At 36.1% G+C, this 17,939-nt stretch overlaps 1 protein-coding gene and 1 non-coding gene across 3 annotated transcripts; both read right to left on the reverse strand.

The window, feature by feature from the left end:
* Window positions 1-14,600: 14,600 nt before the first annotated feature.
* On the reverse strand, window positions 14,601-17,294 carry LOC148876806 (uncharacterized). 2 transcript variants are annotated; one of them, XM_088971345.1, is made up of 5 exons: window positions 17,061-17,294; window positions 15,712-16,705; window positions 15,456-15,509; window positions 15,123-15,307; window positions 14,601-14,903 (listed from the first exon to the last, which is right to left on the reverse strand). In XM_088971345.1, the coding sequence occupies exons 2-5, from the start codon at window positions 16,538-16,540 to the stop codon at window positions 14,817-14,819; spliced, it is 1,155 nt and encodes a 384-aa protein (XP_088827471.1). In that variant the 5' UTR covers window positions 16,541-16,705; window positions 17,061-17,294; the 3' UTR covers window positions 14,601-14,816. The 2 variants fall into 2 exon arrangements, with proteins under 2 accessions (XP_088827471.1, XP_088827460.1); XM_088971334.1 differs by having other exon boundaries at window positions 15,105-15,307; window positions 17,061-17,283.
* A 344-nt stretch (window positions 17,295-17,638) lies between these two features.
* Window positions 17,639-17,729, reverse strand: TRNAY-GUA (transfer RNA tyrosine (anticodon GUA)). Its single transcript is given in 2 exon segments — window positions 17,639-17,674; window positions 17,693-17,729. It is a non-coding gene; the product is annotated as a tRNA-Tyr (tRNA).
* Window positions 17,730-17,939: the final 210 nt, after the last annotated feature.

The raw sequence follows: 17,939 nt of genomic DNA on the forward strand, positions 1-17,939 counted from the left end.
TTAGCTTTATTATAAATAGGTTGTAACCTGTTGAATTCATATCATCAAGAAATATTATTTTCCCATTTATCTTCTCTGCTCTTTCGCATCATGGTATCAGAGTTGCAATCCGCATCTTCTTGCTTCCTCTACGGTTCTCGTTTCTCTTTTGCAAATTTTGATTTGGTCTGAGTTCGGTGGACTTTGATCGAGCTGCAATTCCTGTCTCAACCACGATTGGTGCTTGCTCGACAGTTCTTGATCTCCCCTGCTCTCACTCTTCTTCGCGTGATGCAATCCACCCATCCAATTAAGGCAATATTTGCATCCCCGCGGTTCAACTTAACAGCGGCACCAATTGATCCTCCGACGGACACCTGACTGAAGGCAAACAAGCCGTCAAAAATGGGGCAGTCCTTGTCGACGTTGAAGCGATTGAGGTGGCGGGCGTGTGTGTGGTCGTGGAGAGTCTCGGGTTTTACAGATGCGAGGAAGTTGATGTAATCGTCAGAGTGGAAGCAGCGGATGTCATCAGGACTGGCAAGATAAGGGCGGTTGACCTCCATACGACGGTGAAGAGAGTAGTATCCGGTGGGGCTTCATTGGGTGGCCATGTCCGTAGTAGTAGTCTCCGATTGAAGGCTCGTAGAAGTAGCACACCCTTTGCTTCTTCACGTCTAGCCCTCTTAGGAGAGAAGTGCTCTGATACCATGATACGAAAGAGCAGAGAAGATAAATGGGAAAATAATATTTCTTGATGATATGAATTCAACAGGTTACAACCTATTTATAATAAAGCTAAGGATACAGGTTGGCAACCTAAATTGGAATACAAAAAGGAAAGAAAAAATATTTGCAGCTAATTGGAGTGGACTATATCTCCTAGAATTAGGGAGATAAAGATACAATCCTAAATCTGATGGAATACGCTAACATGTTTCATGGACTTCACTACTCCAGTTCTTCCTCTCTTCATTTGATCGCATATTCTAATGCTGATTGGGCCAGTGATCCTACTGACAGACGCTTCACTACTGGTTATTGATTTTTTCTTGGCGATTCTCTTATATCTTGGCATAGTAAGAAGCGAACGGTTGTTTCTCGTTCCAGTGCTGAGGTTGAATATCGAGCTCTTGCTGACACTACCTCCAAGCTGTTATGGTTACGATGGTTACTCCATGACATGGGAATCACTCATTCATCTACAACATCTCTTTACTGTGACAATCGTAGCACCATACAGATTGCCCACAATGATGTATTTCATGAGCATACTAAGCATATTAAAACTGAATGTCACTTTATTCATCATCATGTGCTCGATGGTACTATTCACCTTATTCCTGTCCCTTCCCAGGATCAGTCTGCAAATATATTTACCAAAGCTCACTCTCATCTTCACTTTCGTACTTTAGTTGGCAAACTCCAAATGACTAATACATTACCATCTTGAGTTTGATGGGGGATGTTAGCGTATTCCACCAGATTTAGGATTGTATCTTTATCTCCTTAATTCTAGGAGATATAGTTCCACTCCAATTAGTTGTACATATTTTTTCTTTTCTTTTTGTATTCCAATTTAGGTTGTCGACATGTTCTCTGGTTGTATCCTTAGCTTTATTATAAATAGGTTGTAACCTATTGAATTCATATCATCAAGAAATATTATTTTCCCATTTATCTTCTCTGCTCTTTCGTATCAGGTCCCATACTAATACCCCTAGAACCGAATGGCAAAATTTGATAATCTTTTCTCCAGACAACATCCATTACAGTCCGATAATACAAACAAATGTATTATTTTATTGTCAAAAGATATTGTTTGTTTCCAAAAGCTTTCAGATGTTTTTATATTAAAATTTGTCATTTGAACTCCATCTTGGTAAATTTTTACCAAGTTAGGTGATGGTTATCAGGTTGGCACATTTGGCACCATATTTGCTAAGGGGCCATTAAGATTTTTTATTATTATTTTTTGTTGAACAACAAGATAAAATTCATTAGGAAAAACAATATATTAGGATAGTGATAATCCATAAAGAATTCCAAAAGCCCAACTTTGATCTCATAGATCCCATACTAATACCCGTAGAATCGAATGACAAAATCTTATCATCTTTTCTCTAAACAACCTCTATCACTGTCCAAAAAACAAACCAAAATATCATTTTATTGTCGCATGATATTGCTTCTTATCTATGGCTTTTGCATGCCTTTATATTTTAAATTGTCATTTTAATTCTATATTGGTAAAATTTTACCAAGATAGATAATGCTTACCAAGTTGGCACATTTGTCCCCGTCTCTGCCAATGGGCCAGTAAGATATCTTTTTTTTTTTTTGAAAAATAAGATAAAATTCATTTGAAAAAATAATACCTTAGGAATGTGATAAAGCATCACCCAAAGAGGAAATAAACCCAAGAGCCCCACAATCATCCCACTGGTCTCATACTAATACCCTTAGATCGAATGACAAAATCTGATAATCTTTTCTTCAAACAACCTCTATCACAGTCCAATAACACAAACCAAGGTATTATTTTAATATCAAATTATATTGGTTGTTTGCAATGGCTTTTGGATGTCTTTATATTAAAAATTGTCATTTGAACTCCATCTTGGTAAATTTTTACCAAGTTAGGTGATGGTTACCAGGTTGGCACATTTGACACCTTATTTGCCAAGGGGCCATTAAGATCTGATTTTTTTTTTGTTAAAGAATAAGATAAAATTCATTAGGAAAAAGAATACATTAGGATGGTGATAATCCATAGAGAATTCCAAAAGCCCAACATTGATCTCACAGATCTCATATTAATACCCGTAGAACCAAAAAGCAAAATCTTATTATCTTTTCTCTAAATAACCCCTATCACAGTCCAAAAAACAAACCAAAATATTTTTTTATTGTCACATGATATTGCTTCTTATCTATGGCTTTTGCATGCATTTATATTTCAATTTGTCATTTTAATTCTATCATAGTAAAGTTTTACCAAGTTAGATGATGCTTACTAGGTTGGCACATTTGGTCCCATCTCTGCCAATGGACCATTAAGATATCTTTTTTTTTTGAAAAATAAGATAAAATTCATTTGAAAAATAATACCTTATGAATGTGATAAAGCATTACCCAAAAAGGAAATAAACCCAAGAACTCCACAATCATCCTACTAGTCCCATGTTAGTACTTATAGATTCATTCCACTTTCTTCATTACTTGCTTCCCCTTTTTCTTTATTATCATAATCTCTCTCAAGTGTGTCGCCTTTAGAGACATGTCCTTCCCCCCGTCACCTCCTCCCCCCACCCCCCTTTCAACCTTTGTAATTCCTCATGGGTATTCACTCCAAACTTTAAAACAACAAGCTCACCAAAGTTGTTGGTCTCATCTTCTCCCCCCCTACCTTACCCTATTTGAGTTCAAAACAATTTAATTCATTGAAATATTTTGATTCATTTTGCAGTTTGATCTAATCTTTATATGGATTGTCATGTTGACAAATCATTTATTGAGATGTACATCTCCTCCCCCCTACATTTTGTAGTTTGATTTAATATTGTTAGGTAATGAATTAAATGTGGACTACTACACATATTGGTGTCAATTACACTTCCATCATGTTATCACAATTTCCTTAAATGCCAAACTGATAAACTTTTACAGATTCCTTAAGTTTATTGATGTTGATATAATCATCCACAATTGGAATTAATGTCCTAGCATCAATATTTGAGTTATGTCACTTAATTCAATTCCTTCTTTTGGGCGATCAATATTTATTTTAATCCCTTCCTATTGCCTATCTTACCAATAATGTAATAGTGTTTTATTTATCATGTTTCATCATATCTAAGCATGCTTTTAATGAATTAAATTGATTTCCTCCATCACCGTTGTGCTTAAGAAGGTGTGTATCACCAAAATTGACATGAGGTTGTTTGGTTGCATAGTAATTGTTATTCATTTTTTTTCCTCTTGTTGAATGGTGTGCCAATTTGTTTGAGTTTTAATCAGACAAAAGGGGAAACTTTATACAATTGGTTTTATCTCAAGCTGATATACTTGGCACTATGGATTTTTCATTATTTCTTTATGTATATACAATTGGTTCCAACTGACATTGATTATTTTCTACAGATATTTACAACACAAGATGCAAGTATATACTATAAATAGTATCGCCCATTTGGTGAAGTTTATTTCATCACTTAACTTGTCTAGCCATAAGGGTGTTGAAGATGTCATGGGACAAATACCATTTGCACATTTTCTTGACTTCCCAAATGTAATGTCTAAAAAGTCACTTTGAAGTGCCCCATGGGATTTTGCCTTCAATGATACAAAAATTTTACGATGGAAGATCGGTGCACAAATATTGCAATTCCAGCTAGAGTAAACCATCACTAGCTCATTTAGGTCATCACTCCATCTATACAGTTGTGTGTATTACAACAGAATAGTGTATTAATTATCTGTGATGTATTACTTGTGGTGTATGAGTTACAACAATATGGTTTGGAACTTTTGCCATTTGCTTTTTTATCGACACCAATCAATTCTTGAATAGAGGTGGTGTAAAACTTGCTTCGTGTAAGGTCTCATTGGCAATGGAGATGGAATTTCAAGATATGCCAAAAAACTACACCAATGCTCATCTTGGTTACATTTTATCAATATTGCTATCAAGGCATGCGGTGCCATTGAGGTATGAGTTAGAAAGCTTGAGACCCTTTCTTGTTCATAGTGTTTAACTAGTGAACTTTATATTAGATGAGTCTGAATAGATAGTGAATTTTATATTAAATGAGTCTAAATACTATATTAGACATCAAAACTAACTACATAAAAACCTTCATTCTTAAACTTATAAGCATTATAAGCTAGTAGATGGGCATATGAGTTTGATAATCTAGATATATTATGTACATACTCAAAATATTTAATTAGGTTCAGAGTGGTATCATTAAAATTCTTCATAAACCAGCCCACCTCCATGTCTTCGATAGTTGCATCTGTAATACTAGTAGAGTTGCAAAAAACCATCATATGTTTTCTTCTCAATATCTTGGCTTTCATTAAACCATCATGTTTTTATTCACACTAACCCAAGTTGTTAATCCACTAAGTTTGCTTCAATACCAAACAACTAACCTTTCATCTTATGGACTAGTTTCAAATACAACCCATCTACAAACTATCTAGTATCATCTCAAGGAATTTTTTAACATAAGGGTAACATGGTATAGAAGGTAATGGTTAAGTATGAATATGAGCATGAGTTTGTAAGCATTTTAGGTGGGATTTGCATAGGCATATTATAGATATGGATATGTGATGGTTGAGTATGAGTTTGTAACAACCGAGTATTAGGTTATAAAAGTTAATTTGGCATGTTAATGGATATCATTCAATGCAATTCATATACATGCTTGTTGTACTTTATTTTGTGCCTTGCTGAATTATGTACTAATTCATTTCTCTGTATTAGTTGTAAAGAAAGATTGGGAACTAGTTTTTGCTACTCATATATTGATGCTAATCAATTTTTATTGGTCATAGGTGGTGGTGCTCTTTGGAATGTATCAAGTGATTTGGAAAGTGAGCTTCAATCTACCTACAAAACTTTGTTCTTCCCGATGGAGGTGAATACAAAAGCAATATCATACTTTTAGATGTAGCATTTATTTTGATCTATCTTAATGGTGAACAAAGATCATGTTCTTTGTTTTTTGGATAGGCATATCATATCTACTAGGGATGATTTGTTGAATTTATTTTGCTAAATTCATATGTATAGTAATTATTGTAAATATCAAAAATAGAACCGAATGTCAAAATCTGATAATTTTTTCTCCAAACAACCTCCACCACAGTCCGATAATACAAACCAAAGTATTATTTTATTGTCAACTAATATTGTTTGTTTCCAATGGCTTTCAGATGTCTTAATATTAAAAATTTTCATTTTAACTCCATCTTGGTAAATTATTACCAAGTTAGTTGATGGTTACCAGGTTAGCACATTTGACACCTTATTTGCCAAGGGGCCATTAAGATTTTTTTTGTTGAAGAATAAGATAAAATTCATTAGGAAGGTGATAAGGCATTACCCAAGCGGAAATAAACCCAAGAACTCATTAATGATCCCACTGGTATTATATTAATACCCCTAGAACCGAATGGCATACTCTTATCATATTTTTTGCAGAAAACCTTTATCACAATCCAATAAAACAAACCAAGATGTTCCATCATCGTGAACTAGTATTGCTTGTATAAAATGGTTTTTGGATGTCTTTATATTAAAAATTGTCATTTTAACTCCATCTTGGTAAATTATTACCAAGTTAGTTGATGGTTACCAAGTTGGCACATTTGACACCATATCTCTACCAATGGGCCATCAAAATAGTCTTTGTTGAAGATTAAGATAAAATTCATTAGGAAAAAGAATACATTAGGATGGTGATAACCCCTCACCCAAAGAGAAAATAAACCCAGGAACCCAACACCATTTAATCTAAATAGCGATAAATAAAAGGATAAACTAGCAATAAAGAATGCCTCTCCACACTTTCCTTATTAGGTAAAATCCCAGTATTTCTATCTTTATATGACCATAGCACTGAATGGGAGTCAAAGTGGGAGCAATATTGTGACTTTAGGCAGCAAAGTTAAAAATATATAAGTATGTATATACATAGTTTTTAAGCTATAGTAATTTTAGCAGTAAGAGTAACTTATAGATTAAAAACATATTTATTTACAATTTCAGTTAATTACCAAAATCCAAATAGCATTATTACAAAGAAAGATTATGTTGGAATTTTACTTTACTTTTCATGAGAGAGAGAGAGAGAGAGAGAGAGAAGTATTTTTCAACTTTCCTAACAAGCTATGCAATAAAGAGAAAGGGAGAAGAAGGCAGTTATTTCACATTGATAATGCCCATTTTGTCAAATTCAAGAAGAGAAAGATGGTGTTTCACATAGGGTTTTTTTTTTTACCTAAAAGTATTTTTAATAAAAATTTATTTATATTCATGAATTCACCCACTTGAGGTTAGAGTAGAATTCATATTTGCAATTGTAGAATTAACCTCCATTTATAGTGGTTGTGATGTTGGCTCTTATGATCCACACTTAGAAGTAGCAACAACATCTTATGTTATTGTGGTTCTAAAAGTAGCTTGACTTTTAAGGGATCAACCTCTATTTACTAGCATGAACCCTTAAAATTCTTTGTCTTCCAAGTTTGTTGTGTCCTCCAGGTTGGGGGAAAAAATAGTTTTGGAGGAAAATAGTTTTAACCCATCAAGCCAATATTGAATCGTAGTCTGATGTGGAACTAACAATCACGCCATTGTTGAAAACATTACAAATGAGTAATAACTCCGTCGTTCAAAAATATTTAACCAACACCATAATAGTCCTTATGACAAATTTTTGGGAATTTACAGTAATTATTATACATATGAATTTAGCAAAATAAATTCAACAAATCATCCATAGTAGATATGATATGCCTATCCAAAAAACAATGAACATGATCTTTGTTCGCCATTAAGATAGATCAAAATAAATGCTACATCTAAAAGTATGATATTGCTTTTGCATCCACTCCCATCGGGAAGGACAAAGTTTTGTAGGTAGATTGAAGCTCCTTTTCCAAATCACTTAATACATTCCAAAGAGCACCACCACCTATGACCAATAAAAATTGATTAGCATCAATATATGAACAGTTGAAACTAGTTCCCAATCTTTCTTTATAATTAATACAGAGAAATGAATTAGTACATAATTCAGCAAGGCACAAAATAAAGTACAACAAGCATGTATATGAATTGCATTGAATGATATCCATTAGCATAACAAATTAATTTTCATAACCTAATACTCGGTTGTTATGGCTTCAAGCTTGTTGATATAACCCATCATTCGAAGACAAAGGTCGTGAACCTGTTGCCCCTTGGACATTTGAGCGGTCATGAACTATTTCAAGACCATCTGCCGAGTAGAACGATTCTGCTCTTCGTACATTGTCTTTAAACTATCCAATATGTCTTTGGCTAGTTCGATCTGATTGAACTGCCTCTGTATCGGATTGTCTAGGGAGGCAATGGCATAGCAGCGGGCTAGGAAGTTTTTATCCTCCCAATCTTGGAATTCCCTCCTTCTGGCCTCAGAAGCCCTGTCACCTAGATGCTCTGGGGCAAGATTTTTTACTACCTTATTCAATTTTTCAGATGTTAAGACCAGCATGAGGTTACGGTACCAATCGGCATAGTTCGGGCCCTTAAGCTTGTTGTCATCAAGAAGCTTTGCAAATTGTCCATTTGCCATTTTCTGATAAAACAACAAACATTAGTCCACAATCTACTTTGATTCATGTTCATTACATAGATATGGCTTTTAATCTATGTTCCATTCCCATTTGTTCATCTCTGAGATTTTTCTCCCATCTTAGTGATGAAGACAATGACTTATCTCTGAAAATGTGGGAAACCACATAGGGTAAATGGAGCCAACTGTTTCAGCTGGGAGATGATGGTGCAACCTGTCAACATCCCATTGTTTTGAAAAGTGATTAATGAAAGTTGCAACTTTTGGAGCTTCGGGTAGCATGTGTGCATAATCATGAAGAAAGATATTTGGCCCACACCAAGGATCATGGAAAAAAATCAACTGACCAACCACCTTCAATAACCCATAAAATGCCAAAAAGCCCTATAGAAATCTTCTCTTTCCACAAATGTTCATCATGTAGGTAGAGGTGTAAAGTGGGTTGTGTCGGGTCAGCATGTGCGAAATGCAAGCAGTGCCGTGCTGGCCCGCGGGCTGTCACAGGCCGTGCTGCCCTCCCCAGCGAAAATTTTGAGGGTCGGCCCGACATGGCCTACGGCCTAGGCCCATGTAGACCCATGTCGTACCGTGGGCCGAGCCTTGGGCCAGGTCAGGTCGTGCATTAGGCCAAAACTATTTATTTAAAAAAATTGCTTATATATACAATAATTAAATAAACTAATACAATAAAATTAAAAAAAAACATTTATTTTATTAATATATTATATATTATATGTTATTATATAATTATAAATTATATAATATTATATATATATATATATATATATATATATATATATATATATATATATATATATATATAACATATACAATATATATATAATATATATGGGCTGTGCCGCGAGCCGTGCTGGGCCGAGCTGCAGGCTGCGGATGGCACAGTCCGCTCAGTCGTGCCGTGCTGTGCCAGCTCGTGGACCTAAAACTGCTCAGCACGGCCTGCGAACCGTTGTGCCAGGCTAGTCCAAGTTCATGCTAGGCTGCGAGTGGCATGACTTGATTTACACATCTAGTATTTTGCTCTCAAAATCTAGGCCCACAAAGAAATTTTGTGTGTTAAAAAACACCAACAAAGCTTTATTTCTATGCTCCGTTGCAACTAAACCCAACCCACCTTCAGATTTAGGTTTCAACATGCGCTCCCATTTGGATACATGAGTTTTTTTTTTTTTCTTCCAAATCACCCTTGGAGGGTTTTGAATGATCAAAGCTTTTTCTCGTATTATATTATTTTTGTGACAGCATAGATGTTTCATGTTTTAAATTTAGGAAAATCATTTAAAATTCACCATGACTTATCAGCATAATCCATTAAAGCACCACTGGTGTTCATTGACATATTTTGTTCACATCAACATAAATACAATTTTCATTACCAAACTATCCCTAAATGACAAGTCAGACTTTAGGTTGTATTCTTACCTCTTCGTTCTCCCGTATATGGCCATACGCTTGCTCTCTCGCTCACTAATGGTGCAGGACAATGCTGCAACTCTCGATATCCAGAACGGTGGGGCTGAGAATGGAAGCACCAAGACCGTGAGCTTCTCTTCCCTCAAGCAATGCTCAAAGTATCGATACGATACACGTATGGACAGTATCGTATCGGTACTTAGAAATATCTAAAACTCTTTTTTTTTTTTTTCAAATATTGGTTTTTTAAGAAGTTAAAAACAGGTTTTTTTATTAAAAAAATGGGGGATTCCGGAACACATGGAAACAAACATTTTGAAATATATCGTTTTCAAAAAATACGATACAATATACCCGATACTTTAAACCATGCTCACAGCTTATCCTCCAAGCTTCCAAGCCTGTTGAAGCCGTTCAGTTTTACAAAATACTCTATCCTGTTGATCTCCAGTGGGAAAACCTCACATGGAACCAACCACTCCAATGGGCCCCATGACCATCCAAAAACCAGCAACATATACTCCAATCAAAATCAATACCAAATAAGCATCTTCCTTGCTCAACCCACCTTGAACTCTTGAGTTTGGCAGCCATTACTCCTCCGACCATCAACTATGAGACAAACATCTAAACTCCGCCTATTGCAAACAACATCCGTCGGCCCAATCTATCCATTATTCGCAAGGATATTAAGGTTGAGTCAGTACCCACAACTAAGGGTGTTAAAGGACCGGTTTTAGAATGGATCCCATCCAGTTCAAAATCAATTTGGATAGATTGGACGGACAAAAAAAAACAGTTGATTGGACCGATTTGGTTCAAAATATTTATTAGATTGGACTGGACTTAGTCAGAACATAATAAATTTATATCCGATTTGATTGAATTAAGCCAATATCTGATTCATTAATATAAGATAAGAAACATAGGTGTCAATGGACTGGATTTAGGTTAAAACCAATCTAAATTAAAATGAATTTGAACAAATGGATCGGATTGGACCAAATCCAGTCCAATCGACACCCCTACCCACAACTGCATTCATCACAATGGACATGAGAGATATCACCAGATTAATTAGGATTGAAGCTGGGACTGCAGCCAGGGCCAGAGACGCCAACCGCAGCCGCCTCTAATCTTTTCAGTACTAAAAGTTTATGAGATTTGCTGGTAAGTTGGTAATGCTTTGATGCCTACACTAAACTGGAAGCCATTGTTAAACCTAAAAGCTCCTCTGTACCATGGTGGAACCATTTCTGAAAGATACAGTGGGATCGAGTGCACAATAGTTACTATATATTTCCTCTAACAACTATTAAAACTTGGGCTCAGCCAATCAAACTAATGGTGGGTCCTGCACCGAAGTTAGTTGGGAGGTGTTTGATCATCCAATGGGTTTACATGTGATGAGTTTTTTCTCAAAACCCATATCCTATACTTTCCTGGGAAAGTGAAAAATCTGAGAGATGCTGTCACATCTCCATTCTGTTCCAACTTCCAAGAACAAACTTGACCTTAGTAGTCGGTCGTTCATGGAACTAGCAAACATTATTTAGCGGTGAAGTTAACTTTTTAAAATGCCCATTATACCTCTCTATACGAATATAAATAGGGATCTCCTCCTCTATTGTTTTCATTCCATTTCATTTTATTTCATTCTATACTATATATAGTGTGATAAGAGGGGTGTGGTGTTGTATGCATTAGTTATTGGGTATGGGCGAGATTGTGATAAGTCATTTTTATTATATTTTTTCATATTTATAATAAAAAAATAATTCCAACTGCTGCCCGTAAATGTAGTAGACAATTTGACCGAAATACATTGTTATCTGCATTTATTTCTTTTTATGTACATACAGATTTTATTTTCTGCTGTGCCATTCCAACAGATTAAAATAAGCATGTTGAAACTTGAAAGAAATGCCACCAAGAGCCGCGTCGCCCAGGAAAGTAGCACCGCCAGCGAGAATAGATGGCTTGCGCCCGAAAGCTCGTGTTACTAATGAAAAGGTTTGCGTGGGCGAACCACCAAATCACCTTCTCCAAGGGTGATAATCTTCTTCGCCTGAAAGACTTAACTAATGATGCTAACCTGATATTGACCGTACGATTATTTTGATGATACTAAATGGGCGGCTAGTCTAAACATGTATATTTCTGAAATATTGGAAAATAGATCGAATATAATGAAGAGAAAAATGCTAATCTATTAATACGGATAATACCCGTTAGTCAGTTTAACGTCAAGTTACTAAGATGGGATTCCCTAAACATTAAAACACCCATACCTGTCGTTGAATTGGCATCTATCCCAACTGTAAGGTGGAATTAAGATTTCTGCAGATGGATTGAATAATAAAAAAAGCTTAAACTGTTTTTTTTTTCATCTTATACAAACCATCTACAAATGTTTAAAAAAATCCATTTAGCTTCCATGTTTGCAAAAAGTTCTTTTAAACAAAAAGCCCTAGTGCAAAAAATATCTTTTGCTAAAAAAAACTTTTTTCAAAAACCAAAAAAAAACAAAGCATTTTCAAAAGTCCATTTAGATGAAAGCAACTCTTAAATGTAGGGAGCGTTCTTTTTTTTTTTTTTTTTTGAGAGGGGGAAGGTTGGTCAATGGGATTTCGGTTCCCATTGAGTAAGAATCCCATGTTCGTTTTTCAGATTAATATGGGGATCTAGGAAAATTTATTTTCTTGGGTATCACTTAGGTGGATAAATAACATTCCCACTTAGGAAGAAAGTTGTTAATACTTGAATGGGGGCAAAAATGCCCCTTTTAATAATAAATTTTTATAACTAAAATGGTCATTACCTTATTTACCTGAGAAATACAAAAACATGGGTAAATGCACTTATTTTGATAAGTGTTTCTCAGGAAAAACCTACACAGGTAATTACATTTATCCGAATAAATAACTTACTGAAAAGCAAATGGGTCCTTAGTAAATTAATATTTAAAGGGGTTCTGAAGCTGAAGTTGGATAATTGACCTTGATAATTTTATTATTTAATTACTTTATCAATTAAGACAGCAATAAATCATTCAATTCTGCAACTTCAACCTGTTATCCTTCAGTCTGTTATCCCCCAATATTTTTAAGAGAAATTTATGACCTACTCTCCCTCAGAAATTTGTATTGGTTTTACAAATGCATTGTCCTAAATCCCTTTTAATTGTGATGAATTGCCCTTGCATTGTTCCCAATTATACAAAGGGTTTTTTACTGTTCAGTCCATCCTCACAAATCTTACTTTATATACAGTGAGAATAGGTGCCAGCTCGAAATTGATGCCAATACATGAATGGGTATTGGTGTTATAGGCGAAGATATTTAAAATTTTGAAATTTTAAATTATTATAAGTCTGCAATAGAATTCAAATTCTTACAATCCACATATCCCTTATACAAACTCAGAAAAGTTCTTGAGGTGTACTGAATCATAAAAACCCCTGTTTTGAACCTGCCATCGACCCATGTGATTGCATCATTCAACCCATCAATCAGCCACAATCCGTCTTCGACCAAGATAATCCAATAATTCTTCCTATTAATCAGTGAATGAGTTGAACCATTAAACCGACCCATTAATTGGCCAATCCTTTAACTCATCAATCAACCATAGCCTAGGATCGCAATAGCCCTACCAAAAAGTTATTTCATGTGAATTTACTTGTTTCACCGCTGGGCTAAGACACTGTCCGAGCAAAGCAAATGTGGGTTATACCTCATGACCCATCAAATCATACGATAATAGACGACCTATGCTTTTCTTGTGACAAGTTAATCCATGCAAAGGAAATGATTGAACTACTGAATCATCATTCATAAATAGAGCTGCCTATGGGCTGGTACCACAACTTGGCCCATACTAGCCCCAGCACATCATTGTAGTAAGCGGCCCATGCTAGGCCCAACTCACACTCCCACCTAGGCTCGTGCTGCAAGTAGTGTCGGGCTTCCCTTTTATAAGGAGTTTGGGCCAGCCAAGTACAGCCTGCCCAAGCTCGCATGCCAGCAAGGTTCAAAGTATTGATATGTATGGTCCTATTGACCAATACATATGCCCTTACAGGGATTGTATTGGGTCAGACCATGATTCAGAAGGTAAGCAGGACTTAAACCAACACCTAAACTGGTTTTGAAAAAATAAATAAATAAAACATAACCACTCAGAGTCTCTCACTCAACATTTATGTAATAGAGTATTAAATATAATACATCATCATCATCTAAGCTTTGTCTCAACTATATTGCATCAGTTACAAGAATCCTATTTTGCCATTCCTCTGTTTACTGTCACATCCAATGTTGAACCATAAGCCTTTAAATCATTTATTACTACAACCTATGTCCCTATCGGGCACCCATTAGCATTTTTCTACCCCCTTCAGCTTCTAATAAATCGTTTCTTTACATGGGTGTGGTAGATGGTCTTCTCTACACTTAATCAAATAACCTTAATCTATTTTCCCTCGTTTAACAATGGATATGGTATGGTATTAAACAGAATTGAATAGAAAAACAAGATTTATGTAGCCAACCCATATCGTTGGAATAAAGCTTGGATGCCTGGTTGTGGGTATCCCCTTTATATATTCTCTATGTCGTAGATGGTCTTCCCATAGAGGACGGATATGGCTTCCCATAATGAGAGGAGCATCCATCCCCTCACCGTGGGTAAAGTAATAACATATACCTCACACTGTCCTACAGGCAGTCATCCAAAGAAAAAGTGGGGAATTTGCATCAGTTCTATAGTACATGGTCCAAAATTATTACATTATATCACTTGCGGTTGCAAGCAAAGCACCATTTTAGATATCCCTTAAACCAAAATACCAAATCAGCAAGATCATTAACCCCAACCGTATTAAGGTCAGATAACAAGATATTATTACTGCAGATGTTGCAGATATTTTACGGGTACAAAGGGACTGGTAAGACATTAATCTATCACATAAACATCCTTAAACATACATATCACTATGACATTGGAGTGTCCCACTTACAAATTGCCAAAGGAAACATCAGAAGCACTTTATTATTTCTTTGGTAGCATCCCATTAATCATCTCCATATCTGTCTTGCAGCTTCCTCTCAAGTCTTTTAAAGCAAGAAGACTGGATTGCTGCCAGGCAGAATCAAAAGACTTCATCATGAATGACATAAAATAATGATAATTGAAGGATAAGTGAAGAAACTGAAGTGTAACTTCACCTATTCATATTGATGAATGAATCAAATGGTGCAACAATCCCCAAATATTAAAATATATACCTTTGCTTTACTAGAAAACCACAAGCATTAAAAAGGAATGGAGGAAACGCACAAGGAGAGTAGGACTCACAAGCTGGTTGCTTTCACGAACCAGGATATCCTCTGTATGCAGAAACAGTGACCTACCCCGACCCATGAGATCAAATTCTAATTTGTTTGATTTGTTGGGGTTTGCTTCACCATTTTTGTCAGCCTCAAAATGGTGCCAACTTCTATCTACTGAAAGCTTAACCTCATTCATGCTCTTCTTTAAAGCTGGAAGAGAAGTGATATAGATCAAGTAAGCAAAAATCATGATTCCCACAGAGAGGGAGGGGGAAGATGAGTTCATTAATAAACCATATATCAAATCAAATCAATATAACAACCAACTTAATTTTAATAGTATTTTGGATGGGCTTACCAGCTAGCCGATCCTTGATATCCTGGTAGTAGAGGTCCGACAAAATATAAGCAGCTGGCACAGTAATACAAAATGTCCATACCATTCAGGTCAATGCAAAATGAGGCAATTTAAGACTAACAATAAAACCACCTACTACCTATATTTCCTTGAACACAAACTTATAAACTCCTATAACTTCAACACATGTTAAGCTCAGTGGACACAAACAGCAATAGGATGAAGACATCAATAAAGGAAGGACCTAGGGGATTACCTTTCAGACAGAAAGAACAAGAGCAATTTTTGAGCGAGCTTATGTCTACACTAGCATTAGACCAACCATCGCCAATAAAACCTGTGCACCTCTCTAGTCCAAACTCTTTATAATCTGATGATTCAATGATACCAGACTTGTTTAATGTCTTAGCACCATCATCCATCTGCTCTTTGCTGTTTAGATGAGTATGAGTATCTACTGCTTCATTAAAAGGAACTCTTCCGATAACAACTCTTATAACATCAGCACCAACCCTTGCCTTGTCATGTTGGGTTTCTCCTTGAATTGTTGTTAGTGATTGTAAGCCCCCACTTCTGTTGCGCTGTCCAGGCATTATGGGCATAGAAGCACTGGAACAATAGTCATCTCTTGGCCCATCACCCTCTTCCAAGATTCTGTGCATCACTGTATTGCCTCTCACAATACACAGATCACCAGAGAACAGATTTGAGGCATCCTTGATTTCACTGGAGAGCCTAGACTTACCAGTAACCATGTTCTCCTTTTGAAGATCATCATGAATGCCTGAGGTCAGTGAACTGCAGAGATCCTTAGCCTTCGACAGAGACAAACCCTTCTCACAACCATCTTCAACACATTCACGCTTGCATTTCCTATGGACTAGATTTTCCACTCCCAAACGTCCTTGTTGGGCAAACTCAGAATCCACAAATTTGTCTTCTAGATATTTATGGAACCCATTATCATTCTCAAGCCTGGAATTGCTCGAAATTGATAAAAATCCCCTTTTCCCATGCTGATTGGTTACATCAGTTAAAATGGGACGCTTTTTAAGCAACCCATCAATGGTATCTCTATTCATCATCAATGCTAAGCGATTGATTATGAGCAACGGGATTGATAATCACCAACGCTATAAGCTCCCAAATGTTGTATTGATCTTACAAATTAACAAATTTAAGACTCTCTTTGGTAAATCCCTAAGATTTTATAGTAGATCTGACCATTTCTGATCCTGGTTTACAGCAACCTGAGAAAAAATTATACAACAAAAGGATAATAAATAAACAGAAATTGATAAACCCTGTTTCTTTTTCCTTTCGAATTTTCGTTAAACTACTGCAAAACATTTATAGATCATCTTTGGAAAAATATTAAGAAAAACAAAAGCAATCAAATAAAATCTTCCCAAACTAATCCAATAAGAAATTTTTAGACTTCATCAAAAATCAATACGGAAAGTTCAGAGAGAGTAACAGATAGACAGACAGAAACGAAACCCTTGTGAAAGAAAGCCAAAAAAAAAAAAAAATTGAAATACGAGGTGTACGTCTTGGAGATGCTGACAAACAGTGTTGAAAGAAGGTTTAAGAAAGATTACTAACCTTAAAGGGGAAGAAGAGGCCAAGAGGGAGACTTTGGAAAATATTATGGAGGAAACATTGACACCCACTATAATCCCACAGCACTCTCTCTCTCTCTCTCTGAAGCCAAGAGGGAGGGAATACGAAATACGAAATGCAAGCAAGCTAGTTCACTGTTGACCGTCCAGGCACGAACCGCACATATGGGAATGGGACCACGGGCCGCGTTTTGAATCCAAGGCGCGAAGCGAGGCCGGGGTACGCGCATTTACTTTCTTTTCTCTTGTCCATCCCTCCCCATCCCACGTGACAAGGATTCTCTTTGTCTACCGTAGGACGGTATACATTGCGTGCTTCGTGACAATGTGCAATGTGTCCATCAAGCGGCTGTTGAACCGGTATTTTTGATCCTATTAATCATGACCGTTCAACTCGGAACCATATCAAATCATTATTGGGTAATTGATGGACGATATTTCTTAAGGTTAAAGCCCTTCGATCATTGCCGTTCGTAGTGATGGGCCAATTATCTTAGGAGACAACCTCGTAAATCAGAGTGTGACAGTGGAACCGTGGAAATGATAATCTAAAAACAAATATCCGACCTGCCGGATTCGAACCAGCGACCTAAGGATGGCCATAGGTATTCCCCACTACAGTCCTCCGCTCTACCAACTGAGCTAAGGTCGGCTTTGTGATCAATGCTAAATCTTTACTATTTTTAACTCAAAACGTATTACCCCGCTTTAAGATTCGGAACGGGCTAAAAATCTGAACGCCCAATCGATTAATCGGGCGATTTTTCCATATTCAACATATAACTATAAAACCATCATTAAGATTATGGGATTACTGTTTGGTGAGCCATTTAGAATGGTAACAGGGCAAAGCGAGACTCCT

Source organism: Nelumbo lutea, chromosome 1 (genome assembly GCF_056320005.1).
Source record: "Nelumbo lutea isolate HS-2025 chromosome 1, American lotus-T2T, whole genome shotgun sequence".
In the NCBI taxonomy this organism is placed as follows: domain Eukaryota; kingdom Viridiplantae; phylum Streptophyta; class Magnoliopsida; order Proteales; family Nelumbonaceae; genus Nelumbo; species Nelumbo lutea.